The sequence below is a fragment of the Bos indicus x Bos taurus genome, chromosome 11 (genome assembly GCF_003369695.1).
Source record: "Bos indicus x Bos taurus breed Angus x Brahman F1 hybrid chromosome 11, Bos_hybrid_MaternalHap_v2.0, whole genome shotgun sequence".
NCBI lineage: Eukaryota > Metazoa > Chordata > Mammalia > Artiodactyla > Bovidae > Bos > Bos indicus x Bos taurus.
This window is the reverse complement of record NC_040086.1, coordinates 95,458,336-95,481,048: the sequence shown is the minus strand read 5'-3', so window position 1 is coordinate 95,481,048 and position 22,713 is coordinate 95,458,336. Positions and strand designations below refer to the sequence as shown.

General features: G+C 44.2%; 1 protein-coding gene across 6 annotated transcripts in view; it reads left to right on the top strand.

The window, feature by feature from the left end:
• Positions 1 to 22,713, top strand: part of MAPKAP1 (mitogen-activated protein kinase associated protein 1) — a 233,883-nt gene that overhangs the window by 173,600 nt on the left and 37,570 nt on the right. For all 6 annotated transcript variants that reach the window (XM_027556277.1, XM_027556273.1, XM_027556274.1 and 3 more), the window contains one exon: positions 14,548 to 14,688. In XM_027556277.1, coding sequence (XP_027412078.1) covers positions 14,548 to 14,688 — 141 coding nt within the window. The remainder of the gene's footprint in view (positions 1 to 14,547; positions 14,689 to 22,713) is intronic.

Below are 22,713 nucleotides of genomic sequence, written 5' to 3'. Positions count from 1 at the left end.
TCTGTTTATAATTATCTATTTTTCCAAATGAATGATTGATGTCTGTCTCTCCCACTGCACTGTCAAGTCTTTGAGGGTATACCTGATCCATACCAGACTGACCTGTATTAATTCACCTAATATTCACTCATCACCCATTTTGGGCCTTGCGCGGTACGTTGGAACTCTGTAGTGGATTCTGTCTCACATTGTTGACTTCTTGTTATTTGAATAAGATAAAAGATTATTTGTTAGGATATTGGTATAGACTTTGGATATATAACACTTAGATATGCAAAAAAATTTCAGATAACAAAGTATAATGAAAATTTTTAGCCTCCTTTCTCTCCCCTAATTCCTCTACAGGAGACAACGGTTGTTCCCAGTGTCTTTGGTATCTTTCCAAAGATCATCCAAAGATGATCCAAAGGGATCATCTAAACATATGCAAACATATTCTGTATATGTGCATGAATACACCCATATAAAGACATGTATATATATACACACATTTGGGATCCCTGACAGTTTAGCTGGTAAAGAATCCGCCTGCAATGCAGGAGCCCCCAGTTCAATGCCTGGGTTGGGAAGATCCCCTGGAGAAGGAATAGGCTACCCACTCTAGTATTGTTTGGCTTCCCTTGTGGCTCAGCTGGTAAAGAATCCACCTGCAGTGTGGGAGACCTGGGTTCGATCCTTGGCTTGGGAAGATCCCCTGGAGAAAGGAAAGGCTACCCACTCCAGTATTCTGGCCTGGAGAATTCCATGAACTGTATAGTCCATGGGGTCGCACACATATTTCCCCCTTTTAGCAACAAATGGAAAAAACTGTCATCAGTGCTCTACATTTTTCTTTTATCGTTTTAACAATGTATCACATAGAGAATACTCCATATGTTGCATCAATCCATATATTGTTCCATATATAAATTTACCTCTTTCTAATTGCTGTATAGTATTTCACAGTATGCTGTGATTCCAAATTAAATGTGGTTTGGGGTTTGGGGGGTTTTTTCTTTGAGGATAAGGTGCAGCTTTCTTCTACTGGGGAAGAAAAGCTATAAGGATTGATGGATAAAGTTTTGAAATCTGGTCTCTTGTTCTTACTCTACTTCCACTTCCAAGTATGAGCATAGTCTTAATTAAGTTGTATGACCTCTGTTAGCCTCAGCACCCCCATCTTAAAGAATTCACAAAGTCCTTTCAAAGCTTGCCTTTGAGTCAAAATCACTTTGTTAGTGAAAGAAGACCGTACCAGCATGTACAGAATGTGCCAGGTAGTCAGTGGTTTGGAATCAATGGAATATTATAACTAGTCTCTGTAAAATGGAAGTAAACTATAAAAACTATTTCTTCTTTTTTATAGAAAAGATTTTTTTTAATTTTAAGTAGAAATTTTAATCAGGAATGCATATTGTTCCCCAGTAGCTACCTATTAAGAAATTGTACTGAGACAAAGAAAAATGTTTCAGAAACAAAATTTTTTTCACTTCTGTCACTGTATTTGATCAGGACAGGCTTGCTATCCTTAAAGCCATTTTAGAAGTGAGCTAAATTATAAGCATCTATCATGCAGTGTTTAAGGGAATACGCTGTCAAGCCAGACCCTCAGTTCACATTCTGGCCTTGCCACTAACTGGCTGTGTGACCTTGGACAGCTTACTTAACCTCTCTTAGGTAGTTAATTTACCCTCATAAGGTTGATGGGCAGATTCATAAAGCTCTTAGAATGGTGCCTGGGACATAATAAAACACTCAATAAATATTAACTGTAATTAATAAATAACAGAAGAGCAGCATTCCGTGGCTCATAAAGCAGATGAGGCAAGGATGTGGCAGTCTGAAGCACTAGAACTATCTGGGCCCTCAAGGAGGTATGTGGTTGGGGGAGGGAGTGATGCGGAATGGAGGGGAAAGGGAGAGCAGGGGCCAGGGCCAGTGCGGAAGTCTGGTCACGGGACCAGAGAACTTAGAAGCAGGGTGCTTTCCTGCACCTGTGCTTTGGTGTCCCAGAGGAGGTACACCTATAAGGAAAAGCATTTGATTGAGAAGACTGCATAAGAGCAGGCATAAGCCTTTCAGATTTCCTTCCTTAGAGGGACAGGGCATGGCTTTTTTTATACCAATCACATCAAAAGATCTTTTTAAATTATTCAGACCTGCTGCTGTAAGGCCTCATGTGATACATTTTGCTCCCTCTTATATAATCGTCACAACCACCTTTCAAGATGCTTTTCTGATTGTAGAGAGGGGTTGTGACTTGTCCAGTGTTAGCTAGTCACTAAGTGATGAAGCAGAATTCTAAGTCAACTGTCTGATTCTAAAGCCTACCCTGAGATTGTTGATACAGCAACCTAAATTTTCAATCCTAAGAACGGTGATGACAATCGTCTTTATGTACTATAAGAGAGAAGCTTGCAAATGAAGCTAACATGACAAGAGTTTCTGCCTAGGGACTGAGAGGCAACATTTGTGCTTGGATCTTGGCCTAAATAAGAAAGTGACAAGCCAAAGTCCTTGAGCTTTCCAGTTTGGATTCTAGTCTGATAATCTACTGCATCCTTCAGCCAACTGTCTGCTCGAAGCTGGAATAAGACCAGAAGGAAGCCTGAGTACATTATAGAGAGGATGTAACATTAGAAGATTTCCATTCTTGTCCAAGTGCCTATATAAATCCTGGCACCAGACTGAACTTCAGTTTCCTTTTCTACCAAACGTTGCCAGCCACCTTTCCCTTTACCCACTGATCTTACATGGGAAGCCATCCAGAGCCTTAGAAGAAAGATGCCACTTATACCAGCTTATTGTTTCCACAGCTTTAAGAGAGAAACTTGGAAAGTTCCCATCATCAGGGCTAAAATAGACCTGAAATTGAACCGGATTTATGGAGTACCACAAAGCGTCAGACACTGTGTCTTCCCTGTTTTATCGCTCACTGGTCTGCCCGTATGGCAGTTCAGCGTAGTACTTAAAGCATGGTGTTTAGAATGAGGCAGACCTTAGCTGGACACTGCCACCTCTTACATCAGACAAATCAGGTCACCTCTCTGAGCCTCAGCTTCCTGTGTAAATGGAAGTGGTTGAATCCATTTCACAAGATTGTTGTAAGGATTAAATGAGATAGAGGTGCTGTTATTCTTAGACTTCTGTGGTCATCATCTTTGGGCTTCCGAGGTAGCTCAGTGGATAAAGTATCTGCCTGCCAATGCAGGAGATAAGGGTTCAATCCCTGGGTCAGGAAGATCCCCTGGAGGAGGAAATGGCAACTCACTCCAGTATTCTTGCCTGGAGAATCCAGTGAACAGGGGAGACTGGTGGGCTGCAGTCCATGGGGTTGCACAGTGTTGGGCACAGCTGAGCAACTAGGCACGCACGGTCATCATCTTCATGTTACAGGAGAAGAAACTAAGGCTTTAAGAAGGTGATTTGCTCATGGTCACATGAATAATAATTAGGGGACCTAGAAAAATGTGTCTTCTGTCCACTAAGTCTAGTGAAAGAGCTGAATCTAATTGTTTCCTTAAAGAAGTTGCATAGAAAGAAGATTCTTTAAATACCTGTTTAATCTCCTTTGCTCTCCTTTTCTTTTCAAGGAGACCTTCCCTTATTTCAATGCCTTAGTGAAGTCTCCTTTATTTAAGGCTGCCCTGAGGAAGAGCTTCACCTCGAGGTGGGCAGACCCTCAGATAGCTGGACTGTGGCAGAGGAGCGTGTCTCAGGGTCTCAGTTTGTGGGAGTCCTCTTTCACCTCCTCAGTTTCCCCTTGAAGACCCAGGAAAGAAGGCACCTCCTTCTCAAAGCCGCCGCAGCCCGCCTGGTCGCCATTCCCTGGGCTCTGGTAGAGTCCTTCTCCTTACCGCTATCTGATCACTGGTCCCACTAGATGGATTTCCCCACTCCCACACTGGACTGTGACCACTCAGCCCCGCCCAAAGGGCAGAGACTGGATTTGAGTTCCCCCTACATCTCAGTGCCCGTGGCCAGATGTGGTTCATTCCTCAGGAGGGAAGGGAGCCTTTTGAGACCCCAGCATCTCCAGGTTACTTCCTGGGGCTCCAAGGTACAAGTGTGTGATGACATTTAAAAGGAACTTGGGTTTTGCGTGAGCATCTTTAGATATGAGAGTTTCATCATCTTTAGGTTCTTGGGGTTTTCCCTTCCCCGCTGCCCCCATCAACGTGCTCAGTCGTGTCTGATTCTTTGCGACCTCATGAACTGTAGCCAGCCAGGCTCCTATGTTCATTGGCTTTCCCAGGCAAGAATCCTAGAGTGGATTGCCATGCCCTCCTCCAGGGAATCTTTCTGACCCAGGGATCGAACCCACATCTCATGTCTCCTGCACTGGCAGGCAGGTTCTTTACCACTGGCATCACCAACTCCCATCAATATTACTCAATAAAAAAATACTCAATAAAAAAACAACTGCAGACAGTGAATGACTGCTTATACTGGTGTTTCCGCCTCCTCTTCTTGGTGCGTATTCTTAGCACACCAAGTGCGCTCTGTGCCAGCCCTGGAGACTCCCTCGGGGTTCTCCTTGGCTTCTGGAGGGTTTGCCTTCTTCAGTTACAAATGACTAATCTCTCCAATTTCTATCATGTGACTTAAGTACCAGGGCTTTAAGCCTCTTTTATTATACCACAACAGCAGTCCTCAAAAGCAGGAGGAAAAAAAAAATGTGATCCTGCAAATAAACTCTTATTTACAAATGGTAATGACTTGTGGTGTTCGTGGTACATATTTTAGGTTGAATTACTGCTGAAAGCCGATTACGTGTCTGCCTCTGGTGGGCGGAAACGTGTTCCCTGTAAGGAATTTTCTGTATGGGTGAGAATTTTTTCAAGTAGATATTGGATAATAGCTCCCTGCTTGCTGCACACTAACAGAATTTAAATGAAACAGACACGGTATCCCCGAGGCCAGAATACCTGTGTCTCCGCCTCTTGCTGTCTGGTTGCCTTGAGCTGGTTGGCAGTGTGTTGTAGAGGAAAGGCAGGATGTTTGGGGCCCCAGCGTGTCCTTAGGCAAGCCCTCCTCTGAGCTCCATTTCCCTATCTGTAAAACCCAGTGGGAATCCCTTCCCTGTGGAGCTGTTTTAAGGATTAAATGAAATTGTGTGCATTAAAAGCATGTGGTAAAGTGCAGTGCCCAGCGCGAGTCCTGGCCACTTGCTGTGTTTGTGCGTCCAGACACCCCGGCTAGTCTGCAGTTGTGAGTGGTGGTCTTTTACCTCCCTGTCATTCCTCTTCTCCCTCTAGATTCTTAGACTTCCTGTGGGCCCGTTTGGGCAACAGCCAGCACCGAGGGTGCGTGATCCCTAGGGCAAAACACAGTGCTGATCTGAACTGGAAACAAGTGTGTGCCCTGTCCACACCGACTTCTTCAGCAGTGAGTGTCTGCCTTGTGCTCTTTGGGCTGAGAAATTCCACATAAATTGCATTTTCACTTCCCCTCTCTTTGTTGAAAGTCCCCCCCTCCTTTTCATTTTATCATTAGGTAGTAATTAGTATTCAAGGGAAATTGGTCTTAATATATTAAAATTGGTTAAGTGCATTTAGACCTGTACCACAGCCAATGTCTTATTGGAAAATGTAATTGGGGACTCTGTGTATGTAATTAATTGAATTACAATTAAGAACTTTCATTAAGCGATACACTGGTACATTAGAGCAGTGTGGAAACACGTTTGACGAGCCACAAAGCCCGTACGGGCTCTAAGTGAGGGCACAGAGATTCGTGTCCCTCTGGCGGGCTTCTGGCCCTGGAAGCTGCCCTGCAGCCCCTGCCTGATGGTCGAGTGACGCAGCAGGTGACATTTCTGCAGCGACTCCCCTGATGGGAGGTGGGATTCTTCCAGCACGCGTGCCCTCATTCTGACTCTGGAGTCGGAGAGATGCCTCAGTGCTGATCAGTTGTTCCAGTTCTTAAGATATTTTGTCTTGTAAATTGTCCAAAATACCCAGACTCTCTAGAAGACTCCATTACTTTTCTTGTGTTTTGGACAGGGACAGACACAATAGAAGAAGAGGAAGTGAGGGGAATCCGGTCATCATCCTAACTTCCAGGCAGACCTGTAATGAGCAAGTGGTTCAGACCTGTGCATGTCATGATTGATCCTGTATAGGCCTCACTCTGGACATATATTTGCTCATTCATCCTCCAAACATAGATGGCCCCTCCTCTGGGCCAGTCACTGTGCTGGGAGAGTACAGAGGATACACAGCCCACACATCATGGAGTTCACAGCTGCTCCAAGTGCTGTGAGGGGGTGAGAGTATATAGGAGGGCTCGAGCTGGTGAGAGTAGGCCAGAAAGCTTCCTTGAGGAAGAATGAAAAGGAGTCATTCAGATCATGAGCATGAAGAATGTTCAGAAGCCAAGGGACTGCTTCTCCAAAAGTCTTGAGAAAGAGCTTGGTGTGCTTGAGATGGTGTATTTGAATGGAGTGGAATGAAAGAAGCAGGGGAGCGTGTGCTGAAAGATGAGAGCGGGGACCAGACAGGAGCTTGGACACAGAGCTTAAACCTCCCCACCCCTGGCCTCCATGATCCGCTCTTTTTAGGAATTCTGCAAACCTGAATCGTTTCCTTCTGATCACCTCATAAAACAAGATTATCCTGATTTATTGAGGGTCTGAAATCTCCCTGTGGAAAGGCTCTGACTCCAAGAGCTTAATCAATTAGGCAGTGACAGCACGGATCCCTACCTGGTTGCACCACGGCAAATTCAGTGAAGGCTATATCCTACTGTATGATCCTGGAGGCTTTGGAGAGATTACTACACGGGGCATGGGAGTGCGCATGTGTGTGTTACAGTATATCACCTATTGATTATTTTTTAGAGACCAGCAAAAATGACTAGTAGCCAAAGGGAAGTGTTTACTAGAAGAGAAGTTTGGGGCTTATGAGTCTTTGGGGACTTAAAAGGACTTTGGGAAAAAAATGTGATGGATATAGAATGCTAAAGGAGAGTTTTTTCTCCGTGACTCACTCGTGTACTAGCTTTGAGTCTTACCTGAGGAGAGAGAGTTAGGTTTTATCCCTGATTGTACTAGCAAAGCCAGGCATAGTTGTATTCTCCTTAGATACTGTTATGGCCCATGAACTTGTACATTCCCAGTCCCCCTAAGGAACATTTTTTACCCAAGGGGTTATGTGGTGGTTAAGGGCACAGTTTTGCAGTTAGGGGGGTTCCTGTCCTAACTCCAGCTGATGTTAGTTGTATGACTCTACTAGCAGGATGACTTTCTGAGCCTTGTTTTTCTCACTTGTGCAAGGAGACTATTAGCCAACTTAAAGGAGCATTGAGAAAATGAAGTGAGATAATGTAAGTGCCGAGCGTAGTATCTGCCATGTAGTAAGCACTCAGTAAATGTTCGCTGCCACTGGAGTTGTTGCTGAGGCAGGGTCCCTGCCAGGTAAGGCGTCTGGAAAAGTAGGATTGGTGTGTCAGGTTTTAGTAACCGAGGTAAAACTCAAGGGATGGTGTACAACTCAGATACCGTTATGGTTAATATGTGACATCAACCTCATTCAAGCCACCAACAGCATTTATTGAGCATCTGCTCTGCACTCTATAGGATGGAATGTTCTTGCCCTCAAGGAGCCCATAGTCCAGAAAGGGAGTCCAGATACTTATCATGTAAGACATTTATCATGAAAGCCTTCAGCGAAGGGTGACAGGATTTCAGGGAAAAGATCAGGGAAAGACTCCATGTGGATTAGACTTCTAAGTGTATAAATTTTAGAGTGGAAAGGACATTCTGGCCAGATAGTGTAACTGGAACAAAATCCAGTTTGGCTGAAGCCGGCATTGTTCTATCTGGGGAGTAGCAATAAGGCAACAAGATAGAATGGGGCAGAAGGTAGCTTGTTTACTCTTCAGTCATTTGCATAACAGTATTTTACTGCATGTCAGGTCCTGCTCTCTGAAGACTTTTCCCCTCCACCCACACCATTTTATTTTCCACCACTCGCCTTCTCAGACTCTTTGCACCAGCCAAGTGCGAACCCTGCTGCCATCCTCCAGTGATCCCAAAGCACGAGCACAGCTTCTGGCACATGGTTGGTGCTGGGTGACTGGGAGGAAGGGTCACCAGGGCCATCATGCTGCAGAGAGTGTACATATGAGCTACTCTGCTGCTTGGTCACTCAGTTGTGTCCAACTGCCTGCTAGCCCATAGACTGTAGCCCACCAGAGACTTCTGTCCATGGAATTCTCCAGGCAAGAATACTGGAGTAGGTTGCCATTCCCTTCTCCAGGGGATCTTCCCAACCCAGGGATCGAACCCAGGTCTCCCACACTGCAGACAGATTCCTTACCATCTGAGCCACCAGGGAAGCCCACAAGTAAGAACTTAGCAAAGGCCACTGAACTTCGGTTGAGCTCTAAAGTTGGCGAGGATCTTTTTGGAGATGAAAGATAGAAGTTGCTTTAACTTCTAACTGGATGAGGCCTTTTAGATTTGACCTGAGACTCACTGAATCATAAAACGAAGTTTGATGTTCCATGTAGTTTGTGTCCAGGAACATAAGACATCTGCTGGAGGCGTACATCAAGTTCATCTGAGCTTTAATTTAATCGTTAGTGCTCATTTGTCTGAAAGAAAGTTATGTATGTACTGCCTCTAAGTGTCTCCCTCAGCTCCAGTGAAATCATGTAGTATACGAAAACGCTTCTTAAACAATATTAGTTGTAATTAGCCTTGATCTGACACCTGGCAGGAAGCCTGTTACTCTAACAGTGTGCGTACAGGCTCTCTGTTTGTGGTTGTTGTCAGGGATGTAACACAGGTACAGAGCTGTACTTGCACTTTTCTTTCCCATCATGGTTGTCCAGATGGGTGTCCAGGGACAATGAGGACGTGGCGTAAGAACCAATACAGGCAGCAATTCCCAAACTTTTTGGTCTCAGGACCTCTTTATATGCTTAAAAATTATTGAGACCCCAAAGAGCTCTTGTTTATTGGGTTATCTCTGTATTAGGAATTAAAAAGTGAAAGATTTTAAATTATTTATGAATTTATTAAAAACAGTGGTAAATCCATTATGTGTTAACATAAGTAACATGTTTATTAAAATTTTTTTAAATAAAAATATTTTCTTATAAAAATGTAATGATAAGAGCAACACTTCTATTTTGGCTTGGGTTTTTTTTTTTTTTTTCTTTTCTTTTCTCTGAAAAGCATTTATTTTTGTACCATGAGGAAGATAAGTTATTGACTAATCTTCTGAACCAATGGGCAACTGTTTTCTGTTTTTGCAAATTGCTGTAATGTTTGACTTGGAAGACACCAGGATTTTCATACCTACTTCTGCATTCAGTCTGCTACAACACGTTATTTTGGTTGAAATAGTCACAGAAAATTTGGCTAACATAGATCCATTGTTGGAAGAGAGGAGAGTATTTCAATAGCCTTTTCAATAAGGGTGCACATGAATTTTTGTTACTCTACCAAAACTCAAGTGGTAGTTACCTAAAGGTTGGTTGCAATGTGGAATCAGAAATGTTATCAATGAACTTCTTATTACCTTGTGCACTTCCAAGAAAACAGGTGTAAAAGGGCAACTCATGTCTTACTGTCATTATTATGAAAATAGTATTGAGGTTATAGACCCCCGCCCCGACCCCACCCCACCCCCGCCGCTCCAACTTCCTTCACCACGCCCGCCGGGGGCCCTGAGCTGACTTAGAGGTGACAGTTACCCACACCTTAATCCCTGTCCTTGCTACTGCTCATAGGAGCGTGGTGACTCGGGAGGGGAAGAAGGGACAGGGGTCTTGACAGATCTGTCCCAGCTCTGTCTCTTCCCAACAGCGGAACCTTGGGCAAGCTTCTGGCCCGCTCCGGACCCTGAGTGCCAGAGTTCGGTTCGACTCTGTGTCTCTGAACGCAGTGTTCCGGGTTCTTTGCGGTGATGCCAAGCCCCAAGGCCACACCTTAGCCCTCGCGCGCTCTCGCCTCCTCGCTCTTCCTTTACCTTCCCTTCTCCCCTTCCTTTTGCCCCTTCTTCCCGAGCCTGGTTTTGCCTTTGAGACAAGTGCTGCTCCTTGTTTCCTCTTTCCTGGTTCCTTACTCCAGGCACCTCAGCTCCTTCCTCTCCCAGACTTTCTGCTTGTCCCTCGGTGCTTTCCGTATCCTGAAAGTGCTCTCTATCATCCTTCCAGAGCCTGTTGTCAGTCCGTTTGAGCTCCAGTGCTCAAGTCACTTTTAGGCCCCACCCCAAAATTTGATCTATCACAATACATCTTTGAGTTATTGCAGCCCGAGCGTTTTGACACGATACATTATGGTAATCCATGGCACATAGAGACGTGAACACTCCCGACTTTGACAAAATGCGGTGTGAAGTCTTTGAAGGCACCATTACAATTTATCTTGTCATTCACGAGGAGACCCAGTTCAGCATTAATGTAGATGAACACAGTGTGGCTTTTGTTTCGTTTAATTGCTTGTGACCTTTTTAATTGCTAATTTAACAAAATACCAAAGGGTTATATTTCAATTAAATTAACAGTTTGGGGAGTGGTTTTTTAATGTTTATTTTTAACATATTTGGGTTCTATTTTTTTTTACTTCGAGTAGATAAACATGTCTTCTCTTAACAGAAGTAGTTTTGAAATGTGAAGTTGATCGTACAGTAGTATTTTTTAATATGCACATGGTGCAGTGCCAGACATCTTTCATGTGTGGTTGGACTCATGCCTTTCCAGAAGGATCCAGACAGTAAAGGTGTACATGCAAATTCAGAACTTGTCCGGCTAAAAAAAAAACTAAAACATGCTTTTGGTGTAGCAGTCTGCTTCAGATGTGTGCCTTTAGATGGTGTGTCTGCCGTGTGCATCATCGGGGACGTCTCTTGGCCTTGGCGTGTTTTCTTGGTACCCTGTACTGAGTTTGTAAGCTCCTGAAGATCAGGAACCCTGCCTTCTCCTCAAAAGTGTCCCTTCCCAATCCAGCACGCTGCAGGCACGGGGACAGTAGTTAGAGGTTGGATGGCTGACTGATCTGTACACACACACATGCCCCCTCCAAGCACAGGCACTCCTGAGCCTACTTTGAGAAGTGGCACCAGAGTTCCAAGAACAGAGGCTGTTCTCATTCAGCAGAAAAACCTGCTTTAGGGTAAGTGCACGTGTCAGAGGTGAGTGCAGGGCTGTTCCTTCCTTCTCCACTTCTCCAGTGCAGTTACCCTTCTGATCATAAACGTAAACATGCCCCTTGTCAGCCAGGGCCAGGCTCAGAACTCACCCAGGTATCAAGAGGACTTAAACCCCCAAATGGGGTATGAATTTACACTGTCAGAGAGTAGAAGGTCAGTGCGAGAAGCATTAGTGCGTTGAGCCAGCTCCAGCTATCTACGTCTTGAACAAAATTAATACGAGGAAATTGACAAGCCCTGCTGGTTATTCCATAGCTTTAAGACCTCTACTAAAATCCTATCATCTCATCTGCCCATTATTAACATTTCAGCAAAATATAAAGTTTTCATTAATCTCCCACAGCAAATTTAGGAGTGAAAACTGGCACTTGTTTGAGCTTTTAGGACTACATTAGCTGGTGTATTAAACAAAATGTGTCATTCTTCAGTAGCTTCTGCAAGAAGCTAAATCAATTTCCAGCCATATTTATGCACCACTTTATCTAAAAGCATCTGAATTATCATTTACAGCTAAGATGCTTTATTAGCAGCTGGCATTGAAATTGCTCAGTAAAAAATTATATGTCACGTTATAGTAATTTTTAAATTGGTTTTAATCCAACATCATAAAATGTAAAACTCTTAAGTATGGTTTTTTAAAAAAATAATTGGCATTTTAGCATAAATGGACTGTTACCTCTTTCCAAATCAAATACCTCCAATATTTAGAAAATACTAATTAGTAAAGAAAACAGAAGTTCTTGAGCTAGGTTGTATCTAATAATGGCATTTTTCTCAGAAAAGATGGCTTTCAGTGATTTAAAACATGAAAGGATTTTAGTATTTCTCCAAAATTCTCAATTTAGGAGGTTCTAAAATAAAAATAAACACAACTTGGCAGTTCTGTTTTAGTAAAAGGTATATTTAGAGAAAGTGAATAACTATTCAATACTTTAATTTCTCCTCTTGGCTTGCAATGTGGATGTTACTAGGGAAACCAGATGATCACAGCATCTCTGTCCAAAATCACAAGTGCTCCGGAGAAAGGGGGCAGGGTTACCCAGTGGGCCTTGCAAAGGCTGAATGCCACTGTGCCCATCCTAGCAATGTGAGGTTGGTTAAGTCGCGAAACCTCTCTGATCCCGAGGATATAGTGTTTAGTATTCATCCAGTAGATTGCTATTGAGCTCTTGCTTTATTCTGTACTTGGTAGCACTAGCGGGGTCTGGGCGATGGTGTTTAATAAAGCAATCACTCTGTCTCTGCTCTTGGGGTTACAGTCTAATGGCAGAGACAGGCGATTACTATCTGTGATAAATAACCTGAAGGGAAATGCAGGGTGCAGTGACAGGAGGAGCTGAGCTAGACTCAGGCTTCCTTGGCGTGTCGCTTGAGCTAAGCTCATCAGAGGGATGGGGAGGAGGCCTAGAGGAACAGGCCAGGAGGGAGCAGAAAGGGGAGAAGGGTGACTTGGGCAGAGAGGTCAAAATGTGGACCGTGTCCCAGGCATCCAGTGACTGGTGAGGCTTAAAGATGAGACTGCAGCCTTTCTGAGGGGAGCACGTCGTTGTAGGTGCTAGGATGGTCTAGGCTGGCAAGAGTTGTCGTGTTTGAAAATAGAACATCCAGTTCCTAATAAATCAGTTCAATGTGAAGGCATCAGAAGCCAGCTTTGACTTAAAAGCCTGCCCTGTAAACAATAACAGTGGGAAGGAAAGTGTGTAATTGGCAGGCATCATAGAATTTTCCAGTTTTATGCCCAAACCTAGAGTTTTACATCCCTCCAACCCTGTGCCAAGGAGTTCTCTGTTTCCCTGTGGACCCAGCTCTGGGTTCTCATCACAAGGCCTCGGGCGCCCCACTCTGGTTGGCCTTTTCTAGACAGGTGCGTCCTCCCCCCAGCAGCTGCGCATTCAGAGGACCACATTCCAGACTTGGGAGTGCGGGGGGGTGACAAGAGTTCCAAAGCCTTGGCTTCTTCATCTGTACGACATGAAAATTCTAGGAACTACCTGCCAGGTTGTCTTGAGACTTGAATGCATGTGTGAAGTACTCGGCGCCATGCCTGATGCATGAGTACTCCCATGTACTATTAATAGCTGTCATCATTATTATTGATTTATTTGTTTAGCAAAATTTAATGAGAGCATGCCAGTTGCCTGTCCTGCATGCAGGAGAAGATGTAGAGATGAATAAGAAACTTCCCTGATCCTCACAAAGGTCCCAATTTAAGAGCAACCACTCAACAGTTCTAGTGCAAGGCTGGACGTGATCCACTGTGACAAGGGAATAAAAGTAACCATGACTGCTGTTTATTACGTGTGTTGTATGTTAGATTCTTTCAGTACATTTTGATATTCTATGGATGGCAGAGTCTAGGGTTCAGAGAAATAGTCACATGTCCAACATTATTCTTGGAGACAGAGCCAGAAGTTGAGCCCAGGTCTTCCTGGCTCCAGAGTCCAGTATAAACCAGCTGCTGTGGAGTTCAGGGAGAGCTGGAGTCTGACTAGCCTGGGCAGAGTTTTGACAGAAGGGATGTTCTGGGCCAAGAGCACCACATGAGCAAGGGCCCAGAAGCAGAGAAACCTGAACCTGTACACAGTCTGAGGAGTTTGAGAATTGCTTAGAGAAGGTATGTGTGAAAAGTGACAAGTGGGAAGCTTTTGTTTCAGTAAGACTGGACAGCCTTGATTGCTTGACTGAAAAGAGTGCGCTTCATTCAGGAGGCTTTGGGAAGCCAGGGAGGATTTCTGAGTTCCAGTGTTCTTACTTGTCCCCAGTATCTGAGTATTTGGTGTGCACAAAGCTCTGACTAGATGTTTGATGAGTGAATAACTGATCAAAGCTTTAGAAAGACAAACTGGAAAGTCCTGTAGGAGCTGGATTGCTGAGGAGCCTGGTGGCCAGGAGGCCACTGAGGAGACTGCCACGGCCATCTAGGTGTAAGCAGGCTCGTAGCTGAACCAGTGGAGGCTGTGGGCCACGGGCCACGGAGCTCATAAACAGACGGTTTGAGAATCTTGGAAAGGACAAGCATTCTTCAAGGAACACGGATTACTCTTATGATCAGGAAAATTATTAGAAAAAGAAGCAAGAATCTGAGTAACCATATTTTTGTGACTTTGACTTACTCTTATGGAAACACAGCTTCTGGTGAGCAGGGGTTTTTCTGCCCTCTGTATGGCTGCTGCCCTACCAGGGGGCTGCCGTGGAACAAGGCCGTGTTTGTGGAATTAATTGTTGAGTGATTAATATGTTGCCATGCTCTGTTTACTGGAATGGCATTATTAAGTCATCACTCAGCCTTTTCTTTTCCAAATTAAATAGCCCATATTATTTTAATTTATCCCAAAGCATTTTAAAGCAGACACCATTTGCCAAGCCTCATGTATCTTTATGTGTTAAACTGCTCTTTCCTCCCCAGGTTCAAGGGCAGACGGGGTTTTTGAGGAGGATTCGCAGATTGACATAGCTACAGTACAGGATATGTTGAGCAGCCACCACTACAAGTCATTTAAAGTCAGCATGATCCACAGACTCCGCTTCACAACCGACGTCCAGTTAGGTAAGTGCGTGGACAGATGACGGACTTCCTGTAAGTGGTCAGAGTCGGAATGGGGAGAGAAACCGCCTGCCGCCTTTGTGTGGCCTGAATGACAAGCGGTAGTTTGTTTTCAGAGCACATGTTGAAACAATGAAATTTAAAGGCGCTCCTTTTTGCCACCTGAGAGCTCTGTATTGTCTTCTTTTTTATGAAGCGGAAGATTAGAAATAGAACTAACTCGAGACTCTTTTCAGACTGATTGACTTCTGTGGAGTTCCATGATTCCCATTCTGTAATTTGCTCACATCCTCTCCTTAGAACTGCTTTGTAACATCACCACTTGCCTGTTCTCGTTCTGTGAATTCATTGCTAGTCATTCATGCCTTTATTCAGGAGGCTTTTTTTAATGATCTCAGAAGTTATACTTGGATCCACACCAGATAATCTGGAACTAAAATTCAGTTAATATGTGGGGTCAATTTGTTTCCATGAAGCGCTGAATTTCTATTATGACTTAAACCTAACAGGAGTAGAAAAAATGCCGTGGTTGTCAGCATGATATGAACACCACACCATCCTCCTCCTCATGGCTGTTACCTAGAGATGTCCTCACGTGTGAGTGCTGTACATGCGTTACTAACCTACCTAAAATGTAGGTACTTTTACTGTCTCCATCTGGCAGAGAAGGTATGAAATAGATGAGGTGCATAGAGGTGATGTCTCATGCCCACACTTAACACAGCAGGTGGTTTCAGGGAAGAATCCTGGTCTGGCTAATGTGAGTGCCCCCATTTCCTAACAGAGGATGATGGGAGGGGGGCAATGGGTACAGGTGCCAGGCTTTCTCAGTCAAGGAGCTGGCCTCTTCCCGGGCTCTGCTGGGACCTCAGCCACACCACCCCTTCCTGGGCATCCTTTACTTCATGTGTAAAGGGAGAAAGCTTGAATTCTAACTCTAAGACTCATGAATGTTCTGTTTCTCACAAAGGTTTCATATGTGTCTCATAATAAAACCTTTTCTTACATCGGCATTAGTCCGGCTAATTTGTGATAAGTTTCAAGAATCTCTCAAATATCTCTTACCAGCTTGACTGACAGGAGCTTGAAGTAAGCTGACAGTAGCTTAGTAATTAAGAGATGAGCACTGGAATCACATCTGGTTTAAATTGTGACTCTGTCAACAACCAGCCATATTAGGCAATGTCTTAATCTTTCTGAGCCTCGATTCTGTTCTGTTTAAATGAGAATGTGAGTGTGCCAGCTTCTTAGGATTACTGTGGGGAGCAAGTCAGATACTCCATCGAGCTTAGCCGAGGCCTGGCAGTTGGTAGACCCTCTTAAGCAAGATCTGTTAGTGGAGATGCCACACAGTGGAAGCTTGGAGGACAGACCCAAGAGTTAGAAGTCTCGGTTCAAACCCTGACTCATTCGTTAGCTGTATCAGCACAGGCAAGGGATGCAAAGCTACAGTCTCCTCCTTTGTAAGATGAAGATAATAGTCTCTATCTCACAGATGGGGTGATTATGGGGACCAAATGTCTTATCACACGTGGAATACTTAGAAAGGCCCTGGCACATAGCAAGTTCTCAATAAACATCAGCTTCTAAGATGATGGTTATTATGACAGACGAAATAGAGAAATTAGCACCAGTGTCTTAGAATTAGAACACACAGAACCCATCTTTTTTCCTGCTCTGTAGACCTCTTTATCCTTTATCCCTCCTCACAAAAAACCTCCAAAATGGTACAAAAGGCTTATTTAATTTTGATTGTTAAAACATAAACTTCTTCAGTGTTTTTCTTCCTAAAGGTGCTTTTTCTGGTATCTCTCATAGAAGTAAAAATAATGAGGCTCAAAAACAATCCAGAAAGGGGGTGAAAGCACATGCTGTACGGTTCCATCTATATAATGTTCAGAAATACACAAAGATAATCTGTAGACGTAATGATGGTGGTTATCAGGGCTGAAGAGACTACAGCGACTGGAGAGGGAGCATCTGGGGTGCTGGTAAGGTTCTGTTTCTTGGTCCAGGTGCTGATTACATGACTTCTGTAGACTTGGTGGGAAAGTCAGGTTTTATATAGTCTTAGGCTTTATGCACTTTCTGTTTGTATATCCTCAGTTAAAAGTTTGCGAAGATAAGAGTGCTACTCATACATCGTTCGTGCTTGCCTGCGATTCTTTCCCAGTAACAGAAGGTCTGCTTTTTCTGAGTGGTTCCAACTTTAAGAAGCCCAGAAATTTAAGAATTTCTAACTAGCCTGACTGCAGTCGAGATAGAGGTCCAGGGTGCAAGGCGGGGATTCTCCCAGGCGAGCATAATCAGCAAACCCATGCCTGCTGTTTCCCCAGGTGGAAAGCAGTGCCTTGGAAAGATAACCGATAGTGTGGACTTCTGTCCCAAAATTTTTTCTGAAGGGTAAAAGCCAAACTTGAATTCATCAGATTCTGATCTGTATATTTATTCAAAGGGAAAAGTTCACAAAAGGATCTGTGCCAAGACACCCAACTCTGCAGGGAACAGTGGGTTTGAATCCCAGCTTTACTGCTTACCTGCAGCTTACCTAAGCTTAGACAAGTTCCTTCCTTTTTCGGTCTTCATGTTTGTCATTTATGAAGTGGGAATTATAATGTTTACCTTTCAAGACTATGTATGAAAGTGGCCCACAAGAGTTTATCTTAGTGTTATCATTGTCTCTAATATTTATTTTATTTATTGCTTTCTCTCCTGTTCCACCATCTTGAAAGTATTTAACCAGATCACTCAGATTAGGTAGTCGCTCTATTGGCAAGGGGCTTCCCTGTGGCTCAGCTGGTAAAGAATCTGCCTGCAATGCGGGAGACCTGGGTTCGATCCCTGGGTTGGGAAGATCCTCTGGAGAAGAGAAAGGCTACCCACTCCAGTAATGTGGCCTAGAGAATTCCATGGACTGTACCGTCCATAGGGTCACAGAGAGTTGGACACAACGGATTGACTTTCGCTTTCACTTTCTATTGGCAAAGTCATGGTGTGGACTTGTCAAGTAGGCATGGATGATGCTGGTAACCCAAGTATCTCTCTAGAGCATTGGTTCTCAGAAGCAAGATGACTGGGAAGCTGGTTGCAGTCAGCTCTGGATGTTTCCAGTGACACCCATAGCGCCCTCTGGTGGAGAGTCACAACTGAGGCACTTCTAAAATAGGTCTCAGCATTTGTTTCCATTATGAATCTAAATTTAGTCTTTAGCATTGTAAGCAAAAGCTTCATTAATTAATCTTAAGTACAATAATTTTGTGACAGTTGGATAACCATGCCAATCAGTGCTATATCATGCAGTGAATAAGTCCACTTCCTGTTCCCATGTACGTGAATTCAGATACAGACTTCCTCCTTGGAAAGCAAATGGTAACACCTTCTTATTCTCACAACAACAAAAGCCTGCACGCAGCAGTCTGGAAATTCTTCCTTTCTGAAACAGAATCAACTGCGAAGTCCAGGGCAGCACACAGTCTTTCTGAGCAGTCAAGTGAGCAGCTGGATTCTGAGATCAGTAAATAATTTATTTTATTTCAACTGACTAGCCAGGTGCTTCAGATCTTTCCTGACACTGATGGATGGTCTCCTCTGCTCGTCCATCCTGTGTCAGTCAGAGCAGAGATTTCACTTGCCCCCTGTGGCAAGTTCTTCTAAGCGGTAAGTGTCTGTGTGCGGCATTCACCCAGCAGCGCTGCCGATCCCAGAGAAGACCAGCCGTGCGCTCTGAGTGAGTGGTACCTGAGAACACGTTGCCGCGGCTCAGCATCCCCGGGCTCCACGGTGCCGTCACAGCGGCCTGCCTCCCAATTGAGGAGCAGGGGCCGATGTTCCAGTTTTAACCATCTGCCACTTGTTTCTGCAAAAGTCAGGGAATAAGAGACTCAGATTTTGATCTGCAACACCCCAGATTCAATCAGTTTTCCCCAGACTTTTATGTGAATGAAAAACTTTATCGGAGGCCATTCATGAAATGTAGGGCAACGATCTAATCTTTTTAAATAGTTAACAAGAAAAATTATAATTGTTAAAGTGAAGTGAAAGTTACTCAGTCACATCTGACTCTTTGCGACCCCATGGACTATACAGCTCATGGAATTCTCCAGGCCAGAATACTGGAGTGGGTAGCCTTTCCCTTCTGCAGGGAAATCTTCCCAACCCAGGGATCGAACCCAGGTCTCCCACATTGCAGGCAGATTCTTTACCAGCTGAGCCACAAGGGAAGCTCTATAATTTTTAAAAGCAGATATCATTTATCAAATGCTTGCTATATGCCAGGCACTCTGCTGGTCATTCTTACATGCATTGTCTCCTGGATCATAGGCCTTTATTAGATAGTACTGATATTATCTCTATTTTTTTATGTGAGAAAAGTGGGGTGTAGGGGAAATCTAGTAAGTAGTGAAGCTGAGATCAGAACCCAGGACTGTCTGAGGCTGAGGTCTCTGGCTAACCACTGGATCATTCCTTGCAAGCAGATCCTCCTTGCGCCAATACTCTATTCCTATAACAATGTATGGTATACAATGAACTTTCACCCCTTTACCCTATTTAATTGACACAGCACATTGACAATGCTATTCCCATTTCATGACAGAAAACTGACATTTGGAAGCATTAATGAAATCCTGTGATGCATATAAAGCACTTAGTGCTTACTGGCACTTAGCTGTTACTTAACAAGTACTGTCTTGCCCTCCCCCTCAGTCATCACATACACAGTAGGATATCCATCCCAGTAGCAGAACTGGGACTGAAACTCAATCCCGTACACTCAGTCCAGTCCATCACATGACAGACACCTTGGTCATTAATAGTGTCCCTTCACCAAGGAAGTGATTACTTCTAGTTGGCCCATTCCAAACATGCTCTGCATCCTTTACTCTTCTCCGTCCCCTAGCATCTGGAGGTCAGTGTCAGGGTAGCGTGTGTGCTGCTAGACCCTCCTCCATTCACAGTGCTGACCAATCACTGCACCTCTTCCCTCTGGCACAGACCTGACCCCTTTCCAACACAGCCCAGAAGCAGCACCCACCAATCAGTTGGTGTTGGTTCTTAGGCTGAAATCTGTTTGCCATCCTTGCTCTACCAGCCCAGAAAACTCACCAGACAAGGCCATCATGCCTGACCGTTCCTATATTTCCCAAAAACGTTTTTGGATTTTGTTTTCATCTTGTCTGCTTCCCTTCCATGTTGGGCCTAAAAGCACAGATGCCCTTTAAGGGTAGACCTTGCTTGAACTTATGCTAAGTTGAAATTTTTTTCCATTAACTTGAGCTCCTGTACGCTTGACTGCAGGATCAGGCACTAAGACATGTTGCTGCTGCTGCTGCTGCTAAGTCGCTTCAGTCGTGTCCAACTTTGTGCAACCCCATAGACGGAAGCCCACCAGGCTCCCCTGTCCCTGGGATTCTCCAGGCAAGAAGTTCTTGAGTACACTGGAGCGTACTCAAGAGTGTACTCAAGGAGCCTAAGTACACTGGAGTGGGTTGCCATTTCCTTCTCCAATGCAGGAAAGTGAAAAGTGAAAGTGAAGTCACTCAGTTGCGCCCAACTCATAGCGACCTCATGGACTGCAGCCTACCAGGCTCCTCCATCCATGGGATTTTCCAGGCAAAAATACTGGAATGGGTTGCTAAGACATGGTTGCTACCCAAACATCCCAAGGCTGGCAGGTTGAAGTAGGTTTAGGGAAACTGACTCTACAACATCAAAAGGTAGACTTCCTTGATGGTCCAATGGTTAAGTCTGAGCCTCCACTGCAGAGGGCATGGGTTCCATCCCTGGTTGGGGAACTAAAATTGCGTTTGCCACATGATGTGGTCAAAAAGTTAAGAAAAGGATCAGATGGCGAATGCCAGCCATGATCTAAGAAGCCCATAGTATACTATCAATAAGTTCTTGTTATCTGGCTTATAGAAACTGAATTAATTATGACACACCAGCCACAGGGCTGCCAATAAACCCATGTAAGAATCAAGACAGGGAAGGCCTGTCATTTACATGCTACTGTAAAGCAGCAGTTCCTACCATGACCGTGTATCAGAATCACCAACTCCTGGCCTCGTCCCAGATCTGTTGGCTCAGAATCTCCTCTTAATTGTGCGGTTTGGGAAATGCAGTCTCACAGTATTCAAAGGACTTTCTTGCCCCTTATTTCTTTGTCCAAGGCTTGTTTTTACTGATTGGGCAGGTCAGCCTGGTTTTCCCAGCACAGGGTCTCAGGCTGAGAAGTGTTTTGATAGTCATGCCACTTGTGCTAACTTGAGCCCTTCACCTTCTCAATTGCCAGTATTGACCATCTCCACATCACTAAAAGAATATATCACTGAACATATACCATGAATTCCATCCATGTCATTATTGTGTAAGATTATAAAATAACCTCTACCAAAAGTTTCCATGGTTACCTCCATTCTCTCCTCATAAAGCAGTCCATAGGCATAATCATAACACTTCTGATCACAGTATTTTGTTAACAGAAGTATCAAGTACAGTAGCACATACCTTAGAGAAGCAAAGAGGGCTTTGTCTTACACCAGCTCCAGTCAGGTTTGTAATGACTGCCCAGAGCATTGCGCTGAGGTAGCATCTCAGGCTGGATCTGAGAGCAACGTCAACTCGGTGATTGATTAAAAATGTCTGCCCTGGGCCTGAGCATGACGAGAGGCAGCGTGTTTGCCATTTGTTGTCATTATTTAATCCATTGGCCAGTACCTACAAGCCAGCCCTCAAGAGAAGACCTTATCACAGTGTTACTTTTAATGCATAGCATGCAAACTTAAGAACACATTACAACACAGGACTGCCTGAGTGAAATCTACATCGGTGGCCTGGGCTGATTACTCTTCAGGCTCACTCTGACACTAAAAGTAGTTCATGTGGCTGTTTGAATAAAATATATGCCCCTGTTACTTTGCGCTGGAGTACCTGTGGAGTATATAGTTCAAGTAATGACACAATCCTGAAATGTGTGGTCTTAAGAAACGGACCAATCTTCCTTCCATGTTTCCATCTCAGATTGAATACTAAGGAGATAACCCTTCTCCGTGCAGAGACACTAAAATGTTCATGGGGAGACATGCATTGTGCTTAGCTCCAAGATCCCTGGATCCGCTGAGTAATTTGGAATGCAAATTCTAGCATTCTAAGTACTCGTAACAATAAGGTAGTAAGAAATTCTAGTATTAAATGATGATTCTCTTCCTATTGTGGCAACATTTTCTGAACCAAAAGTTGGAACAGAATTTAACAAATCCTAGTGAACCTGTGAAGTAGCAGGACAGACACTGTCAAGACTTCCTCCAGAAAATGTCTTTACCGCATTAGTGCTTAATGCAGTGATCAAGTCAAGGGAAAATCTCCTGATGGAAAATGTCAGAAGCTCGAGGGGCTTCTTCCAACTGTATGCTTTCCTCTCCACTCCCAGATCTTCTCTTTTGAGAATCCCTACTGGGTAATCCAGGATTACTAATGACAATGTGCCAGGCTCCTCAGATCGCTAAGAAAGAATTAAGAACTGGAAAAAGTGGATAACCATTGGCATAATGGAAGTTAATGGGAATCAGATAGGTGAAAGTTGACCAAGGTTCCATATTCTTTTTACCACTTCCTCATCCTTGGCACTTGAGCTCCACCAGTGTACTGAGCATGGGGAAGATCTGATGTTTCCTCATTCTGCAGGTGATTAAATATAAATTCTCTTAAGAAACAACATTACTGCTTCCTCACATTTAAGTTCACCTGAGGTATATTTGCTAAGTCGCTTCAGTCGTGTCTGACTCTTTGCAGTCCTTTGGACTGTAGCCCACCAGGCTCCTCTATCCATGGGATTCTCCAGGCAAGAGTATTGGAGTGGGTTGCCATGCCCTCCTCCAGGGGATCTTCCCCACCCAGGGAGTGAGCATTGGCAGGTTCTTTACCACTAATGCCCCCCGAGAACCATGTATTTACCAGGAGAATATTTAGTTTGGGAACCTAACTTTGCCAGTATAAAATCTTTGCAGCTGCCTTCTCTACAGCGAGAATTTA